The sequence below is a fragment of the Fusarium sambucinum genome, chromosome IV, assembly GCF_050947815.1.
Source record: "Fusarium sambucinum isolate potato_lamoka chromosome IV, whole genome shotgun sequence".
Classification (NCBI taxonomy): domain Eukaryota; kingdom Fungi; phylum Ascomycota; class Sordariomycetes; order Hypocreales; family Nectriaceae; genus Fusarium; species Fusarium sambucinum.
The window spans coordinates 6364080-6382749 of record NC_139291.1 but is presented as its reverse complement, the minus strand read 5'-3'; the positions used below and the strand labels follow the sequence as shown (position 1 = coordinate 6382749).

Below are 18670 nucleotides of genomic sequence, written 5' to 3'. Positions count from 1 at the left end.
CCTCATTACTTTTTTCTTTTGTGTCTTATATGCGTTAGATATGATTGGCGTGGAGCAACCTCAATGAAGATAGAGGAGAACGCACAATACTTGCTCGAAACACGATATGGAAAGCCGGAAAGGCTAGGATGAACATTTCCCTACGAATTACTCTGGAACGAAGGATACAAAGACCGTATTCTCAAAGAGCGTGAAGGATATGGATGGATTGGGCGCATTGGCGGGAGTTGATTTGGGCTGCTGATTTTTGGCGAGATTGCGATAGAGCGAAGAATGCAGGTTATAAAGCATCCTCATATCCAGAAGCAATTGAAGATAGACGTGATTATCAATATTTAAAATGTATATATATATATATGCCTTCTCGAGTGTCTCAAAATAAAACGCCAGGCGAATCTTCACACTAGGAGTAGATCCCAACCATTATGTTTCTGCTCACATCCTCAACGGTAACTCAGTTCAGGATTTGCTCTGAAATTGCAACGGCATCGGCACTCTGGAACCGGACACTCAACGTGTCTGGCAAACCACTGCCGGGCATGATCAAGATGTAAAACATGTTCACAACGGAGGCAGAATGTTGGAAACTGACCGGCCATTTTGGCTTCACTCTTCTCCTCCGGCTTGTCAGAGCGTGGTACACCGACAATCTCAAGGCAGACTACACATCGTGGAAGGTGTCGACCACAATTTGGGCAACTCACACCTGCGTTGATGCTCGTCGCGAGAAGCGGGTTACGAGACTCGAGAGCTGATGATGCTTGTGCAGCAGAACCACCCCCAAGATGTGGTGGATGGCTGGCGTTATTTGCTAGGGACGTCTCAGCGTCACAGAAGACGCAGCGGAGGGCGATCTGGCGCGAAGGCGGTTTGAGTTTGGGGATCCCGTCGCGCTTGGAGCGTTTAGTAGACTCTACATCAAACTTCGTACGCTGGAAGAAGAGTTTATGACGCTGTAGATGGGAACGGTATGCATTGCGCCAGGCTCGGCAGCGAATGTCATCGATGTATCGAGGCGCGCAGATCGAAAGGACCAGTGTTGCTGTTTGAACATCGTGGAACTTTTGGATGTAACGAGCAAATATGTCAACCATGGGCTCTGTGATACCAGTGAGGACAACGCCCTCTATGTCACCGTCTGCTATTGCCAGATCAACTTGCTCGTTGAGCCACTGAGTAAGATGATCATCATCAAAGTTGCGTATCGCGATACACACCCTATCCAACAAGGGGAGAGAAAGCTGGCTGGCTACCGCCGTCCAATCACCCGTAGCAATGAGTGACGAAATGGCTCGCAAATAGGGATCAGTCTTTGAGGCGACCGCTTCATCAAAGTCAAGCTTTTCCTTTGCAGGCGTGTTGTTATCATCGCCCATGAGCTGCAGTGCCAAGGATACGAAGAGTAGTTCTGGATGCGCAGTGCTAGCTTTTTTGAGGATCTGAATAGCTTCCTTGCGATCACCCGCGAATAACGCTCGAGCAGCAGCCATAGTGTGGATGGTGGTCGGATACTCAGGATCTGCATTGCGGTTACGGCCCTTGGGATCATGTTTTTCTGAATCGCCCCAGCCGCATACATCGAGGCAGAGTTGGCGATGGGCAGGCCACTTGGTCACTAATGCATCAAATTTAGGAAGATGCTTCTTCTTGCAGAAATTCGCAATGCTGCGCTCCCACGTTGAACGATCAGGAGGTGCTGTGCCAGGGGGTAGGCGAGTGGAAGGGTCACGGCCTATCATGGTGTCAACTGTTGCTCTTGAAACGAAAAAGAACAGCACTTACCAAGGCTGTTAGTCCATATTGAATGAACTCCTAGGTAGCTCATATCAATATTTGAGAGTACCATTCCTCCATCATCGGCAAAGTCTTCAGCACCTGAAGATGTGTAAGCATATTGCGAGGGTAGTGTCATTCCGAGCTACTGATGTACTTACTTGCAACCCAATCCCAGATGTATTTAACCCAAGGGTCATCTGCCACAATATCTCTATTTGCTACCGCGTCAAAGAGATATTTCTCTTTGGCACGTAACAGCATTGCGTGGTCAAGCACACTCTGTGCTTCTCTTGGCAAACCTTCCGCCTCAGCGAGTGAAGCCAATAAGGCATCGTGAATTTCTCTACATGAGCCCAAACTGTCTGAAGCCAGAGACAGTTCGCTCGTCTCGCTTTGCACGATCTTTGTGTCACCGGCACGTGGCTTGATTCCCTTGGGCGCCTGAAACTCGTCTCTGACAAAGGCACGCAATGCTCTGATTTTGGGAGCCACGGTAGATGCTTTGTGGAAGGCTTCAGGAAGTGGTCTCGACGTTGCCCCAATGTCTTCTATAATAACCGAAGACATACTATTTGCCTTTAGTGCAGCTCCTGTGTCGGCCCGGATACTTGCTCTATCCGACCCGAAAAGAGGCACATCTGATAGCGCTTCTTCGATTAGTAGTGGACCTAGAATATCCGGGGCCTGTGAAGGCTCGAATTGCATTATACTATGATATGGACCCCCCTCTGGATATTGTTAGATCCGATAAGTTTGTGGAAAGTCGGTTTAATTTACCTTCAAGTCCACGGTGTGGCGATTTCCATGGCACAAGCTTGTAGACATGATCCGAGGTCTGTGATGGCTGTTCCAGAATCTCAAAGTTCCCGTTGGCCCGTAAGACAAGTAGTCGGGGACGTAGTACTGGGGAGCTCAATGTCACCCAGTCAAAGGCAACAATACGGTCATTCTTTCTCGACGTTTCAACATATGAGACGTCCATCTCGTATGACTTTTGAACTTGGAGAAGTTCTGGGTTGCTGGAACCGGCAGATGGGGCTTCTTTATTGGTGTTCAAAACCTTGAGTTGACCAGTACGGGATAGCACAGCAAGCAATCCGCGGTGATCACGGCAGTAACGAAGAGAGCGGACAAGAGAATATTTTCCTTCTGCCAAGAAAGGATCAGAATCGGTCTCTATCACTTGATCAAGACGCAATGCTCCACCCCACGGAAGCTCGTCTTCTTCGATGGCTTGCATGTATGTGGGAGATGCCACGGGCCGTGATGTAGCCCGCCTATCCCATATCATTACACCAGGATGGTCAAGGGCAGATGAAGCAAAGTAGTTTTGATCGGCGTAGTCGATTGTGAGGTTGTTGTTACATTTAGTCTGGAAAGTCACAATGCTTCCAGGATCTAGCCAGAGATATCGGGGTCAGTTTGCACAGAATCACCGGTTCATTCATAGGCTTACCTCGAAGATCGTGTATCCGGAGGCCTTGTGCCTTGATGCCGACAACGAGAGTTTGAGGGCTGTCCTCGAAGAATTTTATACTCGACACAGAGACGCTAGGTTCTAAACGGGTCTTCGGGTCTGCAATATTGCTTGCGTCTGAAGGGAATCCTTTCGTGTTTTTGTCTATTGAAGACAGTCGACTAACATCCCAGATGTGCAGACATTGGTCCATTCGGACCCTGTCAAGACCGACAGCCAGTAGTCCTGTAGTGTTAAAGGCAACAGCTTGGCAGGTTCGAGACATCTTGAGGCCCAGCTCAACGTACGCATTAGAACCATCATCAATCTTGAGCAAGTTCACAATGCCACTTCCAGTTCCAACAGCGAGAAGGCCAGGGTTCGTTGGTGACCAGTCGTAAGTTGTGAGAGGAGGGAAATCATCATGTCGAGAGAGTTTTTGGTAATCGAAGCGGCCTGTTCTCGCGTGGCCAGTTGGCTCGTAGACCTGGACTACACGATGCTGAAGGTTGATATGAATGAAGTTGTCATAAGAAGGGTTGGATGACCACTTAACGAGTCCCGGCTCAGGGCGATCCATGGCGCCACAGGGTTAGCTCAAGGACGCGCAGTCAATGCAAGAAGCTGTAAATAGTGTCCAACTCTTCAATTATAGAACAGTATAAGCTCTCCTGGGTAAATAAGCATTTGATGCGATTCAAGCTCTGGCGTGGGCGGAGAGTTGAGACAAGAGCTATTAAATCAATATAGTTCTGTGACTTGATTTTGAAATATCTTAGCAGCTGGTGACAGTCAATAAGTATATGCCAGCTTTATCTAGAACAGATTGCTATGATCTGGTGTTATGGATAACAAAAGAGAAGGGCCGTTGGATTGTGAAGTAAAGTAAATATTGTTTGGTATTGGATGGCAGGTGTTGAGCTTAGATGGATCGATCTTCCAGGAACAGACCCAGACCTCCTTCCCCACACAAGATATTTGCGGCTAGTCCTAATCTGTATGCACATGATAAGATAAGGTACCGTTAACTGCATCAAAGCCCCTGCCCCCGCCAGTAAAAAAAAAGTTGGCCATTTTCTAAGTCGTTTCGTAGATACATTCAGCCTTTTTTTCCTTAACTACGCTTTCTTTTCTCCTTCGTTCAGTTGTGCAAACACCACTCCACCACAAAATCAATACAGATATTTGATCGCTTTATCATGGCACAAAAGAGAGAGCATTCCGAGCTTGGCTCGCCAGAACCTCGTGATTCAGGATCATTCAATGGCGCCAAGAAGCGCAAGCAAAGCAAGACGAGGCATCGACCAAACGAAGGGACTTCAACATGGGCCAAGAAGCGAACCCGCACAATTGAGCGACTCCTCAACCGAAACCAAGAACTACCCGCTAATGTCCGCAACGATCTTGAACGAGAGCTGGGCGCGCTCAAGTCTACAGTCTCGGACAAGAGCTTCCAAAGGCTACGAAGCGCCATGATCTCGAAATACCACATGGTTCGATTTTTTGGTACGGCATTCTCCAGTTGTGTGTCGCGAGCGAACAAGAAGACTAACTGCGTAAATAGAGCGAAAGAAGGCATCGAGATTAGCAAAACAGTTGCGCAAAAAGATTGATGAGACCGAATCGACAGAAACAGACGAGCTTGAAGGATTGAAGCGTGATTTGCATGTTGCCGAAGTGGACGAGGCATACACTCAGCACTTTCCTCACGCCGAACCCTATATCAGCCTCTACACCAGTGCCAAATCGGAGAAAGAAGAGGAGGGTAAAGACGACGACAAGCTTGACTACGCACCTCTCAAGCATAGAGGTCTATTGCATACAGAGAGGCCGCCGATGTGGTCGGAAATTCAGCAAGCAATGAAAGGTGGCCCTCACGCGCTACGGACCATCAGAGAAAGGCGACCCGAAGTTTCAGAAGGAAGCCAACCAAAACACAACCAGAACAAGTCCCAGGCGGCAACAGGCAATGACAAGGCCATGCCTGCTCCTAAGGCGCAGCCCAAGCCCGAAGCCAAGCCCACGTCCTACACCAAGGGCAAGCCAGGGGCTGCTCCCAAGAACCGCAGAGAGCGTCGACTTGCAGAGCGTCAAGGCGCCCAGCCTGTTGTCAAGAACGACGATGACGATAGTGATGATGGCGGTTTCTTTGAAGAGGATTAATTACTTCTGGGGTACGGGAGGCAGAAAGGGAAGCCGAGCCGATTGCAGGGGGCATGGAAGGAGTTTTTACATATTGCATTCACAGTTGCTGATAGATACCCTGTGAGACCGATGGGTCGACCATATGTTGCGCCTGTCTATAACCAACACATATATAGCGCTGTCAAGTTCTCAGCCTGGTTTCGTACCGTCACGCCAAAGCCTGATCATGTGAGATATTGAAACTATCTATAGCATTTTTTAGTCATGGACAGATTTTAGATGTCTCAAGTCTTCATCAATTACAGTAGCTTTTGGGCAGATAATTCATACAAGATAGCTATAAAGCATCAATAGAGTCGTAAGAGATTGCGATGCCAATGTGCTACTCTCTTTGTGCCTGTCAATCGGCCTAGCTCCACCAACGCTGGTCATTAAATGCAGACCCCTCACAGCCACCATCACAGCCAACATATCAAGCTACAATACATTTGTAGCCTTTTTAATTGATCGCATTGTTCTTTTTCTTTATAAATCGGAAACGTTGACCAAGGCCGGCCAGTTCAACTTGCTCCTCGAGCGGAGCCTGCCTAGTTGGTTGCCTTATTATCGAATTGTTGTAATTCGCCGTTGCGATTACTTACCTCAAAGAGATTCGTGAGGCCTCGACTGTGATTCATGAAACGCAGCTATAAATTACACACAGGGCTCACAACTTCACTTCCTATTTTTCATCTGTTCAATCGGGGCCGCCTTTTATTCTCTTCATTCAGCCATTTTCGTTTCATTCCGCGTTATCTACTTTCCTCTACAACACTTAGACAACTCCACTTCCTGAATCTTACACACGAAACCATGACAAACACTGCGCAGGGGATCCCTTGGGATCAACTTATCGAGTTTGCTAAAAATAAAAAGGCAGAGGAGAAGAGCACCGGTAAACCTGCTCAGCTTAGCAAGCAGCAGCTGGCCGCAGTCTCGATGCTTGTCGACTTTGTCAAGGATATTGAAGTCGACGACGCCTACGTGGGCAAGCTCTACGGTAAATATTCCCAAACATGTTTGAGATACCAATCAACTGATCGTTGTTCCCACAGAACACTGTCAGAGGAACAAGATCGAAAGTCCCCAGTTCACTACAGAAACCTTCAACCAGTGTATCTCAGGCACAAATATCCCACGATCTCGCGCCCTCTGCACTCTACCGTCCAAAGGCCAGCAGTTCCCCCAAGAAGGCTATGGTTACAACGCCGGAGAAGCTATTCCAACGTTCGGAAAGGCGCAGAAGGCCAAGAATTTTGCCGCCATGCAAGCCCTGAACTGGCTCCAAGGCCATGGATCATCATCACCCCGTGGCGAAAAACGACCAGCTTCAGTTACCAACGAATCTCCTGTGCATTCCAAGATCAAGGCGGAGGAGGACAACAACTCTGAAGGTGGTGCGCTCACGGCTGATTCTTCACAGTCGAGCGCAAAGGGTGTCCCGCCACCAGGCCAGCCTGCTGGAGCCCAAGGATCTACTATGCGTGAACAGGTTACTAAACTTGGTGAGGAGATGGACTTTGGCAGCCCAGAGTATCTCATCCAGCGAGCCGAAGTGGGAGACGACATTTGGAATGGGCGCCCTATTTTCAAGAACGATGGTAAAATTCCACCTGAAATGGGGGTGGTGACTGGAATCGCGGGTCGCCAGCAAACGGAGGACATGGTTGCGAAGAGGACTCTAGAGTGGCTGCAGAATGAGAAGCACATCAGGTATAAGCTGTACCTGGAGATCATTGGTTCCGGTTCAAAATGAGCTTGGTTTTTTCTTTCTCTTTCTTTTTCTTTTTCTTTTTCTTTTTCTTTTTCTTTTTCTTTTTCTTTTTCTTTTTCTTTTTCTTGTTTCTGTTGCCGTTTCCTCGCAAATGGTTAGGGCATACATAGGATGCATTATGATCGGGAGTCTGGAGGAATGGGTACGACTAGAGGGTTCTCAGGGGGCAGTCTTTCGTACCAAGATAGTCTTGACAATTCCATGCTGTTTTACATTGCAACTTGCAGCCTTGCTATTCACAGTCTTGCTCTAAGAATCGCTTCATTTACCTCCCCTTCCCCCCCGCTTGCCGAAGGGAGGACTTATCTTTATGCCACTAGGCAGATCCGACACCCACTGCCCATCCTGCCAAAGCACACCAACATCAATATTACGTCCTGTAACCAACTTGAAGTACTTGGTGCTCAGGATGCCCGTCTCATCACCCTCGGTCAACAAGACCCCGTTATCACTCAACCACCACTTGATGCCATCCTTCAAACTCTCTTCCATGTCAATCTCGATGATCAACTCGGCATCCCTGCGCATACCGCTCACGATGCCTTCCTCAGGTGTACCTGTTGAGCAATGCACGTGGTTGCGGTTCATGGGCTTCAGACCACCCGTTTCCACGATGGCTGACCAGAAGTAGAAGAATGATCCGTGAAGAACACGGTTAGGCACGTTGCCAGCCTCGACAGCGATGGGTGTAAGAAGATTGGCTGACTCAAGCTTGATTGAATGGCCCTGGTTGGCACGGATCAGGTAGTCGGCTGGGGAAGTGGACTTTGTGTCCAAGGATGGGTTTGTAGCTGGGTTTGGCTTTAAAGTAAAGCGCTGCTTGCCATCTGTAGAGACTGCCGTTTGAACGTCATCAAGTGTGACCTTGAGAGATCGCAATGGGTTCCATGCAAGCTAGACGAACAGGTCAGCGTAAATACCATATACGTAAGAGAACGATGCAGCTCTCTCGAACACCCTTTTCAGGAACCGTTCACTTACTACAGCATCTAGGCGCGCAAAACCCTCGTCGTCGAGTTGAATCCCAGCGTTAGCCGCTTGGTGCCTCAAGAGCCTGGACAAGGCCTTTGACACCTGCACCTCTCGACCCTGACCACCGCTTCCTCCGCCTTTTCCGCGTCCCTTGCCGCCTCTTGGCTTTGAATGTTTGTCTTGCACCTTGTCCTCCACATCGAGAAGGGCATCTTCTCTCGCTGCATCATCAGCCATTATGTTGTGTATGCGTCGTGCAAAAACCTTGTGATGAAATAGTTGAGATGTGGGCGAACTAGCCTTGGTAGCCACAGCTGAAGCTCTGTATGTTGCAGATATAAAATGACGAAATGGGGATTTCAACTTTGATGTAAAGATGAAGGATCTCAATCTGGCCATCACTCAAGTTAACTAGGAATTCTTGTGAGAGCCTGCCAGTGGGGCCAACTTGGAGGTAACTGACAACCTGACTATTATTCGGCCTGACTCAGCCTCTCTTTCTTTAAGATTCACAACCCCCTCTCTTGCCGGACAGTCATAGTGATATTATACAAATCTAAACGAGGATGAAAAACATGCATCCCAAGGGGAGTTACTTGTGTGTATCGCGGATTTTTAAACAATAGTCTTCAACATTGGTCATATCACATCCAACAATCCCTAGATAGCGCACACAGAAATGCAAATATGCAACATAGTTGACCATCAAAGATCGTTATAAAACGACCGGGTCAACCCGTACATTAAACTAACTCAGTATCCATATGCTTATCCTAATGCCTTTGTTTTCCCTTAAAGCCCGCCTACTGCCAAAAGGCTATGCAGCATAGGCTCTCGCTTCCCGCGTTGCCAGCCACTCCTCGTACGCCATTTTCAAAAACAAAAACACAATCCTCCAAACACCATAATACTGCATACCGCACAACGTGTTCGTCAAGAGACGAAATATGTACATCGAGCGAGAAGGATGATCGAGGTCATCGCTACTGACGCTCTCGGGTCGTCAAGCCGGGTCGAGTGCGAAACAAAGGGGAAGTAAAATAATGAGGTGATTCCCGTCCGAACAAAAATAGGGAAATAACGACGGCCTGCGCTCGAAACATAAATATGTGGTTGTACAGTCGTGAATCAATGAAATAATTTTATGACCATCACCTGTAGCTGCCCGCAGCTGTAGAAGGATTGCCTGACGCAATACTCTCCCGGTTAGGTCTTCTAATCATGCTGCCAGTTCTGTTGACCATGGTCGTCTGCCCTAGAGACGTGTAACGTTGTGCACGCTCTTCGGCAAACCTATCGGCCGCGGTTGTACCTTGGTCATGTTGCGTAGACCTCTCCATATATCTCCGTGGAGGGGTTGCTGTGTTGACGGAAGGTGTTGCTAGGCGGGAGGTCCCGATAGTCGAGGAAACGTACCGCCGTCGTGGGATGGCTGATATATTCTCTGCTGGCTGTGGCGTTTGCTCTTGTGGTACAACTCGGATCGTGTTGAGATCAGTACGGATGCGAGAAGGTCCTCGGAATTTGGATTCATCTTCACTATCTTCACCGACCGTGTTTCTACGGTTACGGACAAACAAAGAGGTTCTTCGACCTTCATCAGGCTCTTCCGTGCCTGCACGTCTAGTTCTTAGGAGAAGAGATGATGTTCTACCGTCATCCGGCTCTTCGGTGCCAGCTCGACGAGCTCTAGAAACCAGAAGAGAAGACCTTCGACTAGATATAGGCTCGATCGGAGTCGATGGTATCGAGGTTGACGCACGAGACGTGGGAAGGGAGCTCCCGTTAAGGATGCTGAGCCTCCTCTCCTCAAACTTGGACATGGTTCTGGGGCTAGTAACAGCTTCTTTAGGAACGTTCTTTTCAGGTCTTCCAATGCTCTGTCTGCGTTGAGAGAACCCAGAGAAAGTCTTGTTGACTGTTGGTGTGATTGGCGCTTCGTTCTGGACAGGAGGTGGTACTTCAATTGACTGTCGTGGCATCCGTGTTTGGGTGGCTTCCTCGCCCAACGCGAGACAAAGCTCTGTTAAGCTACGGCATACACTCTCGGCTTTTCGCCTTAATTGGCGATCAGTGACAGTCGCATTCGAGCCAATAGTGCTGGCGGAGCTGGAAATTGGCCCGGGCTGACCAGCGGTTCCCATCATAGAAGCCAAAGATACGGCATCGTTGGCAGCAGATTCGAGCGCCTGGTAAATATCTGTATCAAGGAGAACCTTGGACTTAGCAAGGGCGGATTGAAGAATGTTGTGCGACTCTCGATGGTGGTGGGAGGATGTGGTGCTAACAGCATCAGTGGTTTGGCGGTTACCATTCTCGACTCGTTTGGGAGAGGAGGACATGGTAGTCGCCGTCGTGGTCGCTGTCGGCGGTCGGTCGTCCGATAATCTCGATACTGCGGCGCCAGAAGTCGATGGCAGCTTACCAGTCAGTTCTAGTCGATGTATTCTCGATTTGAGGTCGTCTAGTTCATCCCATACCGTGGAAGGTGCAGTGTTTGACAAAGTAGATTCAGTTCCTTCAGCCCCGTTTCCGGTGTCGATATTTGACGGCACCTGAAAATCGAAGGATCGAACCAGCGGGGATGAATTGTATGTCTTGTTGTGGCCATGGTGTATGGATTTGTAGGTAGAACTCCGTCCTTGTCCAGTTGAGTTGTCGGTAATGGAGGATCGGCGGCGGGAGTAATTCGAGTTTTCGGAGCTGGGTTCTTGAAAGACAATCGATCTTGGCGTCACGGGCGAAGGGCGCATAGTTGATGTGGAAGCTCGTGAGCGTCCCAGGTCCTCCCCAGGGTGCGCCGATGCTGCCTTGTCTCGTGGTGTTGTGCGGTACGTGGAAGACATGCGAGAAACTTCAGTCGCTCTGTCATCTTCGTAACCTCTTGAACGTGAGCGCGAAGTTTCTCGCTGATCGGAAAGTCGACGTCGAACTCGAGGAGGTGAATTTGGTGAATGTATAGGGACTACCGAGGATAATGGTCGTCTATGTGTGAATCGGGTTGCGCGGGACTATTCCAGTTAGCGTTACACTCGAATATAGATAGCGTTTCGGACGTGTTTCCAAAGAAACAGCAAAGGCGCAAATTGAGTTCATGCCGGTCCTTGAAAAGCCTCACAGCGCATATGCAATACAAGAATAATCAGGTAGCACATCGTGAAGTGAAATGAAAGAAGAAAAAGATACTTACTACTACACTTCGATTATCGTCGGAGGGTTGTTCGTCCGTTTGTCGCTGCGAAGTCTCCTCCCTAGCAATTTTCAGGAAGACGTCGCCAGTATCTTCGTTATCGAAAGCGCCGCGACGGCTTGAGATAGGGGCTGAGCGAAGAGCTTCGTCGTCGCTTCGACCTTCTAGGGCGCGCAAGGTGCGGTCATGGTTGGTATCGTCGTCCTCGTCGCCAGAGTCGTGGAAACGCGGTCTTGAGTTCATATCGAGGGTAACGCTCTTCCGAGAGCCTGAAGATCGGAAAGATCGAATCGGAGGGACACGGACAGCGGTCGAGGGCGATGAATCAGTACTGCTGTTGGTGGAGAGGGGTGGTCGATAAGAGACGGGAGGGCGCTGCGATGCAGACGCTCGTCTCTCATCTGAATTCGTTCTGGACAACGTCTTGGGCAAAATTAATTCGCGTTGGCCAGAAGGCGATTCAATTGGCGAACTCTCGACTGTGGAGCGGAAAGTGAACTGGCCGTCCTTGGCTGCTTCTATGGCTTCGATGGCTTGGAGGCGCCCCGAGTTTAAGGAAAGCGGCGGGCCAGTGGAAGAGGCACCAGCAGTTGATCTGCGCGATACCAAGGGACGTCGAGTGCGAGTCTTTGACGCTGAGAAAACGTGATGCGGGGAGATCGCGTCAGTTGTATGTGCGTCAGAGAAAGATGCGGGACGCTTAATCCCAGCCGAAAGATGGACCACCGATGACGATGGCTGAAGCGAAGTTGATCTAGAATGAATTTGCGACGGCAGCGGTGCAGTGGCTTCTTCGGGCGCGTTAGGTTCAGTAGGTTGTGTAGAGGATTTTTTGGAGATCAAAGTGGGCGGCGTTGTGTTTGTGGATGGGTCTGTGGGCGCAGATGTCAATGCAGAGACGGCGTGTTTTTCGTCGCGGTGATGCGTTGTCGGGGGAGAAGTGTCAGAATATGTCGTCGCTGCGAGTGGTGCTGCGAGTGGTGGTACTGGTGCTGATACTGGGTCAGGGTTGGACGCTGTGGCTGGCCCACTAACAGCGTCTTTCGGGGAGGTCAGAGAAGGGCCTGCTGCTGGTTCCGATGCTACTACGCCGGGGGCCGGTGAGACAGGGTCTGGATTGGGTGAGACAGTGGAATCTTCGATTGACGATTGCAGAGGCAACGCCGCTGATGCACTATCGGAAGATATCGTGGGGGCTAATGTTGGAATTGTGGTTGGTATCGTCGAAGCCACGGGTTTGTAGTTGATATAATCAATGCTTGGGGCGTCCTTGTTCTTGTTTCCCGAATCGAGATTCTGGTTTTTGTTTCGCTTGTACCGGTTGCTGCTAAACGACAGGGGTTCGCCCTTATTAACTAGGGGCACGCTTCCAAGACTTTTGCTTCGGTCTGAAAAACGGAAAGCAGGCAGTTTTGAAGGATTGTGACTCTGCCTGTGTGAATCTGCGTGGTCGATGGCAGTTGTCGAAGATGAGGAAGCATCAGACTGCTGAGTAGTGGAAGTGGTGGTGGTGGTGGTGGTAGTAGTAGTAGCAGCAGCTGAAGGACCCCTGGAAGAGGACGAATCGAGGGCTGGCTGAATCTGATGCTGACTGTCAGGGCATGGCTGCTCGGCCACACTGGTGAAACCGCCTTGTACCGTCATGGTCCCAGCTGTGGGAGTATTAGAGCATCCCAGCAAGTGCCTGCAGGTAAATACGACGTCAATAGATTGCGAAGAAAAAAGTCTCGCAGGTCGTCGCAGTGGAACTTGGCGTGGAGGAAACCCCCGAGTTGATAACAAGGTGAGGTATTAGCTATTAGCTATTACTGTGGATGCATGCGGTAGTGGCCGTCTCATATAACAATGGATTTGAGACAAGCGAATGAATGCCTTGACTCAAGATGCCTTGATTTATGGTGGTTGGTTGGTTGTTTGAATGTCAAAGCGTCCGCATGCCTCGGAAACGGACGACAAGCAAAGAAAGGCCGGAGAGGATGACGAAGCAGAAAGAGCTTGATCGCAGTTGTTGCAGTTTATTAGGGATGATGCGATAGAATGCGATATGATGGTGATATAACAAAATGGAGAGAATTGAGAAAGAATGAGTCGTAGAGAAAGAAGGCGAAGTCGGTGAGTGTAAAGTGTGAAGGAGGAGGGGACGGCAATGCCCAACCTACCCAATAACTAAAGAGGATAAAGACGGGAACGAATCCAGACAAAACAAAGCAGAACAAGGCGTCCCAGTAGCGAGCAAGAAGGAGAGATTGATTGAGAGATATGAGAATAAGGAGAGATGATGAAAGTAAGATAATATCAGTCAGATGGAGAAGGGCCCCTCAACTTTGAATAACAGTTCGTCGCTAGAAGAGGTACTGTAGGAAGTTACCGAAAAGCGAGAGGAGATGAGGACATCGACAAGGGCTCATACACGAACCGAACGGGTCCCTTTTTTTTCTCCTCTTCTCTCTCTGTCTTTTCTGATCCAACAAATCACCAACAAACTAAATCAGACCAGACCAAAGCCAAACAGGGGACCGTCACATCAATAACCTTCAAGGATCGGATGCGAAGAGAGTTACGTAGTTGAAAGGAGTCTTGGCTACAGTTGACCACGGTATAGTCGCTACTTGTCAATATCCGGCCTCACAAACGGACGGTTACAGTACAGTAGCGAAACTTTGTTTATATGATGAACAATTAAGACGTTGAAACACCAAAAGCCCCCCCCCCCCCATATACCATCAGTCTTTGCTTCCAAGACGTCTTCCCAACGTTTGCGGGCATGCACAACTTACGATACTTCAATGTCTGACCTGCAGAACAAAGCACATTTCTGCAGTTGACTCGGCATGGGGTGTGGGACTTTCGATCTGCAAACGAATTTCCCCCTGCAGAGAATCAAAGGCTCAGGCTCTGACGCTGTCGTTTATGACACTTCATGTCGTGTTACAGAATAGACAAACTGTAGATCATTGTGTGACTCCAAGTTTGGGGCACAGGACAATCAATAACCAGCAGCCCCCTTTTTCGAGCATGAACGATTAATTAATTTTCATACAGATGATAAATGGTCAAAGCTACGCCAGCGAGAGTACATATGTATCTATGGTTACGGGCCGCATGAGCTCCATTCTCATAGTGGCCTAAGCTTCAACCAGTCTTGGTTAAAGAGCATTCTCTGGCCCCATCCCAATCTCAATCTCTCTATCTTTGCCCACTTTGGAATGCAACTCACATCCCTTGTCGTTCTCTTTAAGCGAGAGCAGAGGCCACCGTTGGATTCAACCGCCCGCCAGCCTAACGTTAAACGGAGGCCAGATAGAGTAACGATTCCCTACGTCAGGGGTCAACGAAAGCTGGGCGATGAGCTGAAGGAGGAATAGTCTATTCTAGTCTTCCCATGGCGCCATGAGAGTTGCTCCCGTGTAGGGCAACGACTAACCTAAACTCGACGAACCCCCTAGACTATCCTTGTGCTGAAACAGAGGCCCATTTGTCCAGGTATGTGGTACTGACATCTCTTAGCAAAAGCAAACAGATTATAACGATTGATTGTACGGCCTGGCCTGTGTCCATGGCAATGCGGGTTTCCTGTGAAATGATGTTCGGCTCGCATAAGTGTGTCTCTTAGCATGACACCACTTATAACAGTTATGATATAAACGGCGGGTATACTCTGTACGTACAGAGACATCAGTACAACGTAACCCCCGAGTTCCACATAGCACATGCTCCGCGCGTGCCGCTCTTTGAATTCGACTTTCGACTTTCTTAACATGAGGCTGCATCGATTGATGATTGCTGTTGCTGTGGTAGTGGTGGTGGCCCGCAAGGATATCCATACCCTTATCCTCGCTGCGAATGCCCTCAACGGCCGTCAAAGCCTAATCCAGCCCATCCTAGTCCCAGAAAGGCTACATAGCATATCCGTATATCTGTCATAGTTGCCAGGAGCTGGGCTAGTTTTTAATTTTTCCTTTCTCCGATTAAAAAGCCGGCCGTTCGCCTATTGCACCGGGCAACAAAACTAGCTGCTCAAGGCCACATCTACATAGAGACTATCATTTCGCTACTGGTAACTACTGTAACTACTGCAGATCTCAAAGGAGCATTAACTATTTCCGTTCAACTTACATACCATCTCGTTTTCCGACGAAAAAGCAAGTGCGGAATTTTTTATCGTGCTAATCGATTTGTGTGCAAAGACTAAGTACGTAGTATTACTCAACTTATTCTCCCATGTGCTTGATTATTAGTGTGATGCATGTAGAGGATATCGTTGGATACTGATCTACTTTATGGGCCTAGATCCAGCCAGAATACTGGCTGCAGTTCTTTAAACTGACGCATGAACACATCACCCTGCGTTTTATCTTATGCCTTGTTTGTCTTGCTGCATGCTCAGTCCTCGATAGCTATTTGCTCTTGGGGTAGCCCTCTCGGGCCTCAAAAGACTTGATTGATGAGAGTAGAGGAGCAGAAATCATGCAGGTAATCCTGCGCCTTCTTATATTGAGCGCTTGAATCGTTTGTTCTTACACCTTGAGGCTGGGAAAACATATAGTCTTACACCCTCTTTGGCCAGCCCTTCGGTGAGGAAGGACAGGCCTATCAACTAAGACTATCAAACCTAACAATTTCTTATTTTTTTCGTTGTATTTTCGGTGGTCTGCATGCATTTGCCGATCCATGGTCTTTCTGTTTCCTCTTCATGATCCACCACAGTAGTTCATGTCATACTGCTCAGCATCTCATAGTTATAAGTTGAATCGGGTCTTAGAGCTCATATTCATTTACCAACTCTCATGTCGCCTAGGGAAATAATGCACTATGGAGAGCAAGTCAATCATTCTATGACTGTGCATGCCATACGAGCCCTCGCTGCCGATGTGCGGCATATATCCTGCTCGGTAGGCTTTGGTGATGTCTGCCTGAAGACGTCTCATACAACAGAAAGTGTGCAACAGACGACCATCAAGTACATTACGCCAATCTTACTTGAAATATATGTTTTCTATTGCATACCACTCCGAACATGATATTTGCTGATACCGTGATTACACATGATATGATCTGGTAAGAACGGTGATGGTGATTCTTACGCGTAACTCCCGTATAGTATAGTCACCAATGCTACAGATAACTCAAAACTCAGCCAACTCTTGAGCCAAACAGTATTGTATTATACACAGTCATTTAAATCAGGTAGAACATAATAATTTGCTCTTTCGTGGTTGCATGTCATGGGAAGTTAGCTCACGGGTAGATCACAGATGCTCAAAGGAATGGCCTAGCAACATTAGTAACTATGAACATGGAATTCCAGAACTAATTTTTATTAGCACCGATAAATTAACATCAGCGATTGACTGTATGCCTTCTAGGTTTCGTCGAAGTCTTATAAGAGCACCGAAAGGAGGAATCCAGCGACGGTAACCTACCCTATGGTATGGCTGGCCCAAGATTTGAGGGATGACATATGAACTGACGAACTTGTCACAAAAGTACATGAGAAAGTCTTTCTTGTTTAATAACTGTTGAATCAAACTCTTTCATATCTATATTGATTGTATACATGCTTCTATATCATTCCAGTGACCCAGGAGTTGATGTTTGACCCCCCTCTAGCAGTAGAGTTGACAGAATAGGATCACAATTTGTCCGCACCCAACGTAGTCAATAATTATTCTATGTGACAAGTAATAACATAATAAAGAGTTCAATATAAAATCTTCACTCTAGACAAGTCATCGCTCTGATATTTTGCTGATATACTCCAAAACCTTCAAGTTCACAACATGGCTCGGCTATCCATGCCTTGTGCTGCCAGTCCAACAACAGACCCAACCTGTCTCCCACGAGTTTGATCAAACAGCCGTCAATAATCTTCGCGTCTTATGTCATGATCTTCAAATAGATCAAAACTTGTGATATGTATTTATTTTTCTTTTTGCGTCACACGAAACTAATGACCTATCGTACCATCTATACGAAACATAACAAAGCGGTGGGACAGATTGAGCAGAGGTGTAAGGGGATTGGTTGCCATGGAGAATGGGTATACTAACACTCTAGTTGCTAAATACCATTCGCAACTATGAACGACTTGGTCTATCATAAGTCGATGTTGAGAATGTCGTTAGGTAGTTTACCTTGTTAAAGTGAGTACACCTTACTCTAACTTGCAACGGTAAGTATAATGCCCATTGCTACACTATTTCGCGAAACAAAAAACAACACCCTGCAAATCGTAAAATATTTCCCCAACAAATATTAAAACCAACGGATATAAGGTCAGGAACTGTTAGCCAAGAGTTTATCAGATGGACCAGTGCTACCTTGTGTAATACGGTAAGTGTCTTCACGTTCTACCTGAAACAGAGTGATCGGATATCCTTGTACGGAACAACTATCGCTGCATCTGCTACTAACCTTACACTACGGGCCAGAAAAGGCCCAGGTTCGTCATATATCACTATACGCAGGGAACATTGGCGCAGCTGGATGGTGCCACTAGACCCTGGGGAATATCTGGGTAATACAACATAAACCACCCATTTTGCAAATAAGCTATTTGGAAAAGACAAAAGCAATAATGCAGCACGGATGTCGGTATATGTGTTGAAGAATGACTCGGGAAAGACAACGACGGCCTCGGCTCTTCTGAAAGTTGTGACAAATGTTAATTATCGTTCGGATATCTTCAGACAACTCTCATGCATTAAGCTACCAGCATTCAGTGATATATCCAAGAGTCGGTCAAGGCATGGCCGAGGCTAATAAAAGAATTGGACTGAATCGCCAGAGTAGAAAAAGCAAAAAAAAAAAAACAAGCATAAAAAAACGGATACATACAGTAAGACTAATAGGGCAGTGACTGGAAAGGTACAGATACGGAGTAGGTATATCACAGATCCCTGGCTACATAGTATGTCATAAGAAATTACAGTTTCAAAGCCATGATTAGCGACACGTGATACAGGGACGAGGACAAGGGCTCCCATGGAAAAAAGGAAGTGTTTAGTGTAAGATATTCCTGTCTCAAGAGTGGCTGGAGTCTGGAGCTCCCTAGGCGAGCGAGTAACAGGCTGGGTAGGATAAATCTTCAACCAGCGGCAAGACGACACAGCCATATACACGAAACAAGCGCAGTCGCGGCTACACGCAATTGCGGTCTGAATCTTTTCTAGTCAGGGGGAATGAATGGCTTAAAGGGAACGGAAGGATTTGCGGGATGATCATGGAGTGTTGCGTATTCTGAGGGCGAAGTCAACCCTGCAATGAAGAGAGTCTCGTTTCAGATCAAGACCCGCCTGAGTCACTGTTGGTACATAAA

The 18670-nt window shown here is 47.9% G+C and overlaps 5 protein-coding genes across 5 annotated transcripts; 2 read left to right on the top strand and 3 right to left on the bottom strand.

The window, feature by feature from the left end:
• Nucleotides 1-443: 443 nt before the first annotated feature.
• FSST1_002096 (uncharacterized protein) lies at nt 444-3812 on the bottom strand (the record flags this gene model as incomplete). The annotated part of the gene is made up of 5 exons (XM_083228050.1): nt 444-1732; nt 1783-1875; nt 1935-2504; nt 2554-3174; nt 3233-3812. 5 exons carry the CDS (start codon nt 3810-3812, stop codon nt 444-446), a joined length of 3153 nt encoding a protein of 1050 aa, XP_083092278.1.
• Nucleotides 3813-4431: 619 nt separating this feature from the next.
• FSST1_002095 (Efg1 domain-containing protein) lies at nt 4432-5395 on the top strand (the record flags this gene model as incomplete). The annotated part of the gene is made up of 2 exons (XM_083228049.1): nt 4432-4738; nt 4797-5395. 2 exons carry the CDS (start codon nt 4432-4434, stop codon nt 5393-5395), a joined length of 906 nt encoding a protein of 301 aa, XP_083092277.1.
• An 834-nt stretch (nt 5396-6229) lies between these two features.
• FSST1_002094 (double-stranded RNA binding motif domain-containing protein) lies at nt 6230-7172 on the top strand (the record flags this gene model as incomplete). Its single annotated transcript, XM_083228048.1, has 2 exons — nt 6230-6416; nt 6472-7172. 2 exons carry the CDS (start codon nt 6230-6232, stop codon nt 7170-7172), a joined length of 888 nt encoding a protein of 295 aa, XP_083092276.1.
• A 279-nt stretch (nt 7173-7451) lies between these two features.
• FSST1_002093 (tRNA 2'-phosphotransferase) lies at nt 7452-8399 on the bottom strand (the record flags this gene model as incomplete). Its single annotated transcript, XM_083228047.1, has 2 exons — nt 7452-8084; nt 8172-8399. The coding sequence occupies 2 exons, from the start codon at nt 8397-8399 to the stop codon at nt 7452-7454; spliced, it is 861 nt and encodes a 286-aa protein (XP_083092275.1).
• Nucleotides 8400-9313: 914 nt separating this feature from the next.
• FSST1_002092 (uncharacterized protein) lies at nt 9314-12996 on the bottom strand (the record flags this gene model as incomplete). The annotated part of the gene is made up of 2 exons (XM_083228046.1): nt 9314-11173; nt 11353-12996. 2 exons carry the CDS (start codon nt 12994-12996, stop codon nt 9314-9316), a joined length of 3504 nt encoding a protein of 1167 aa, XP_083092274.1.
• Between the last annotated feature and the right edge of the window lie 5674 nt (nt 12997-18670).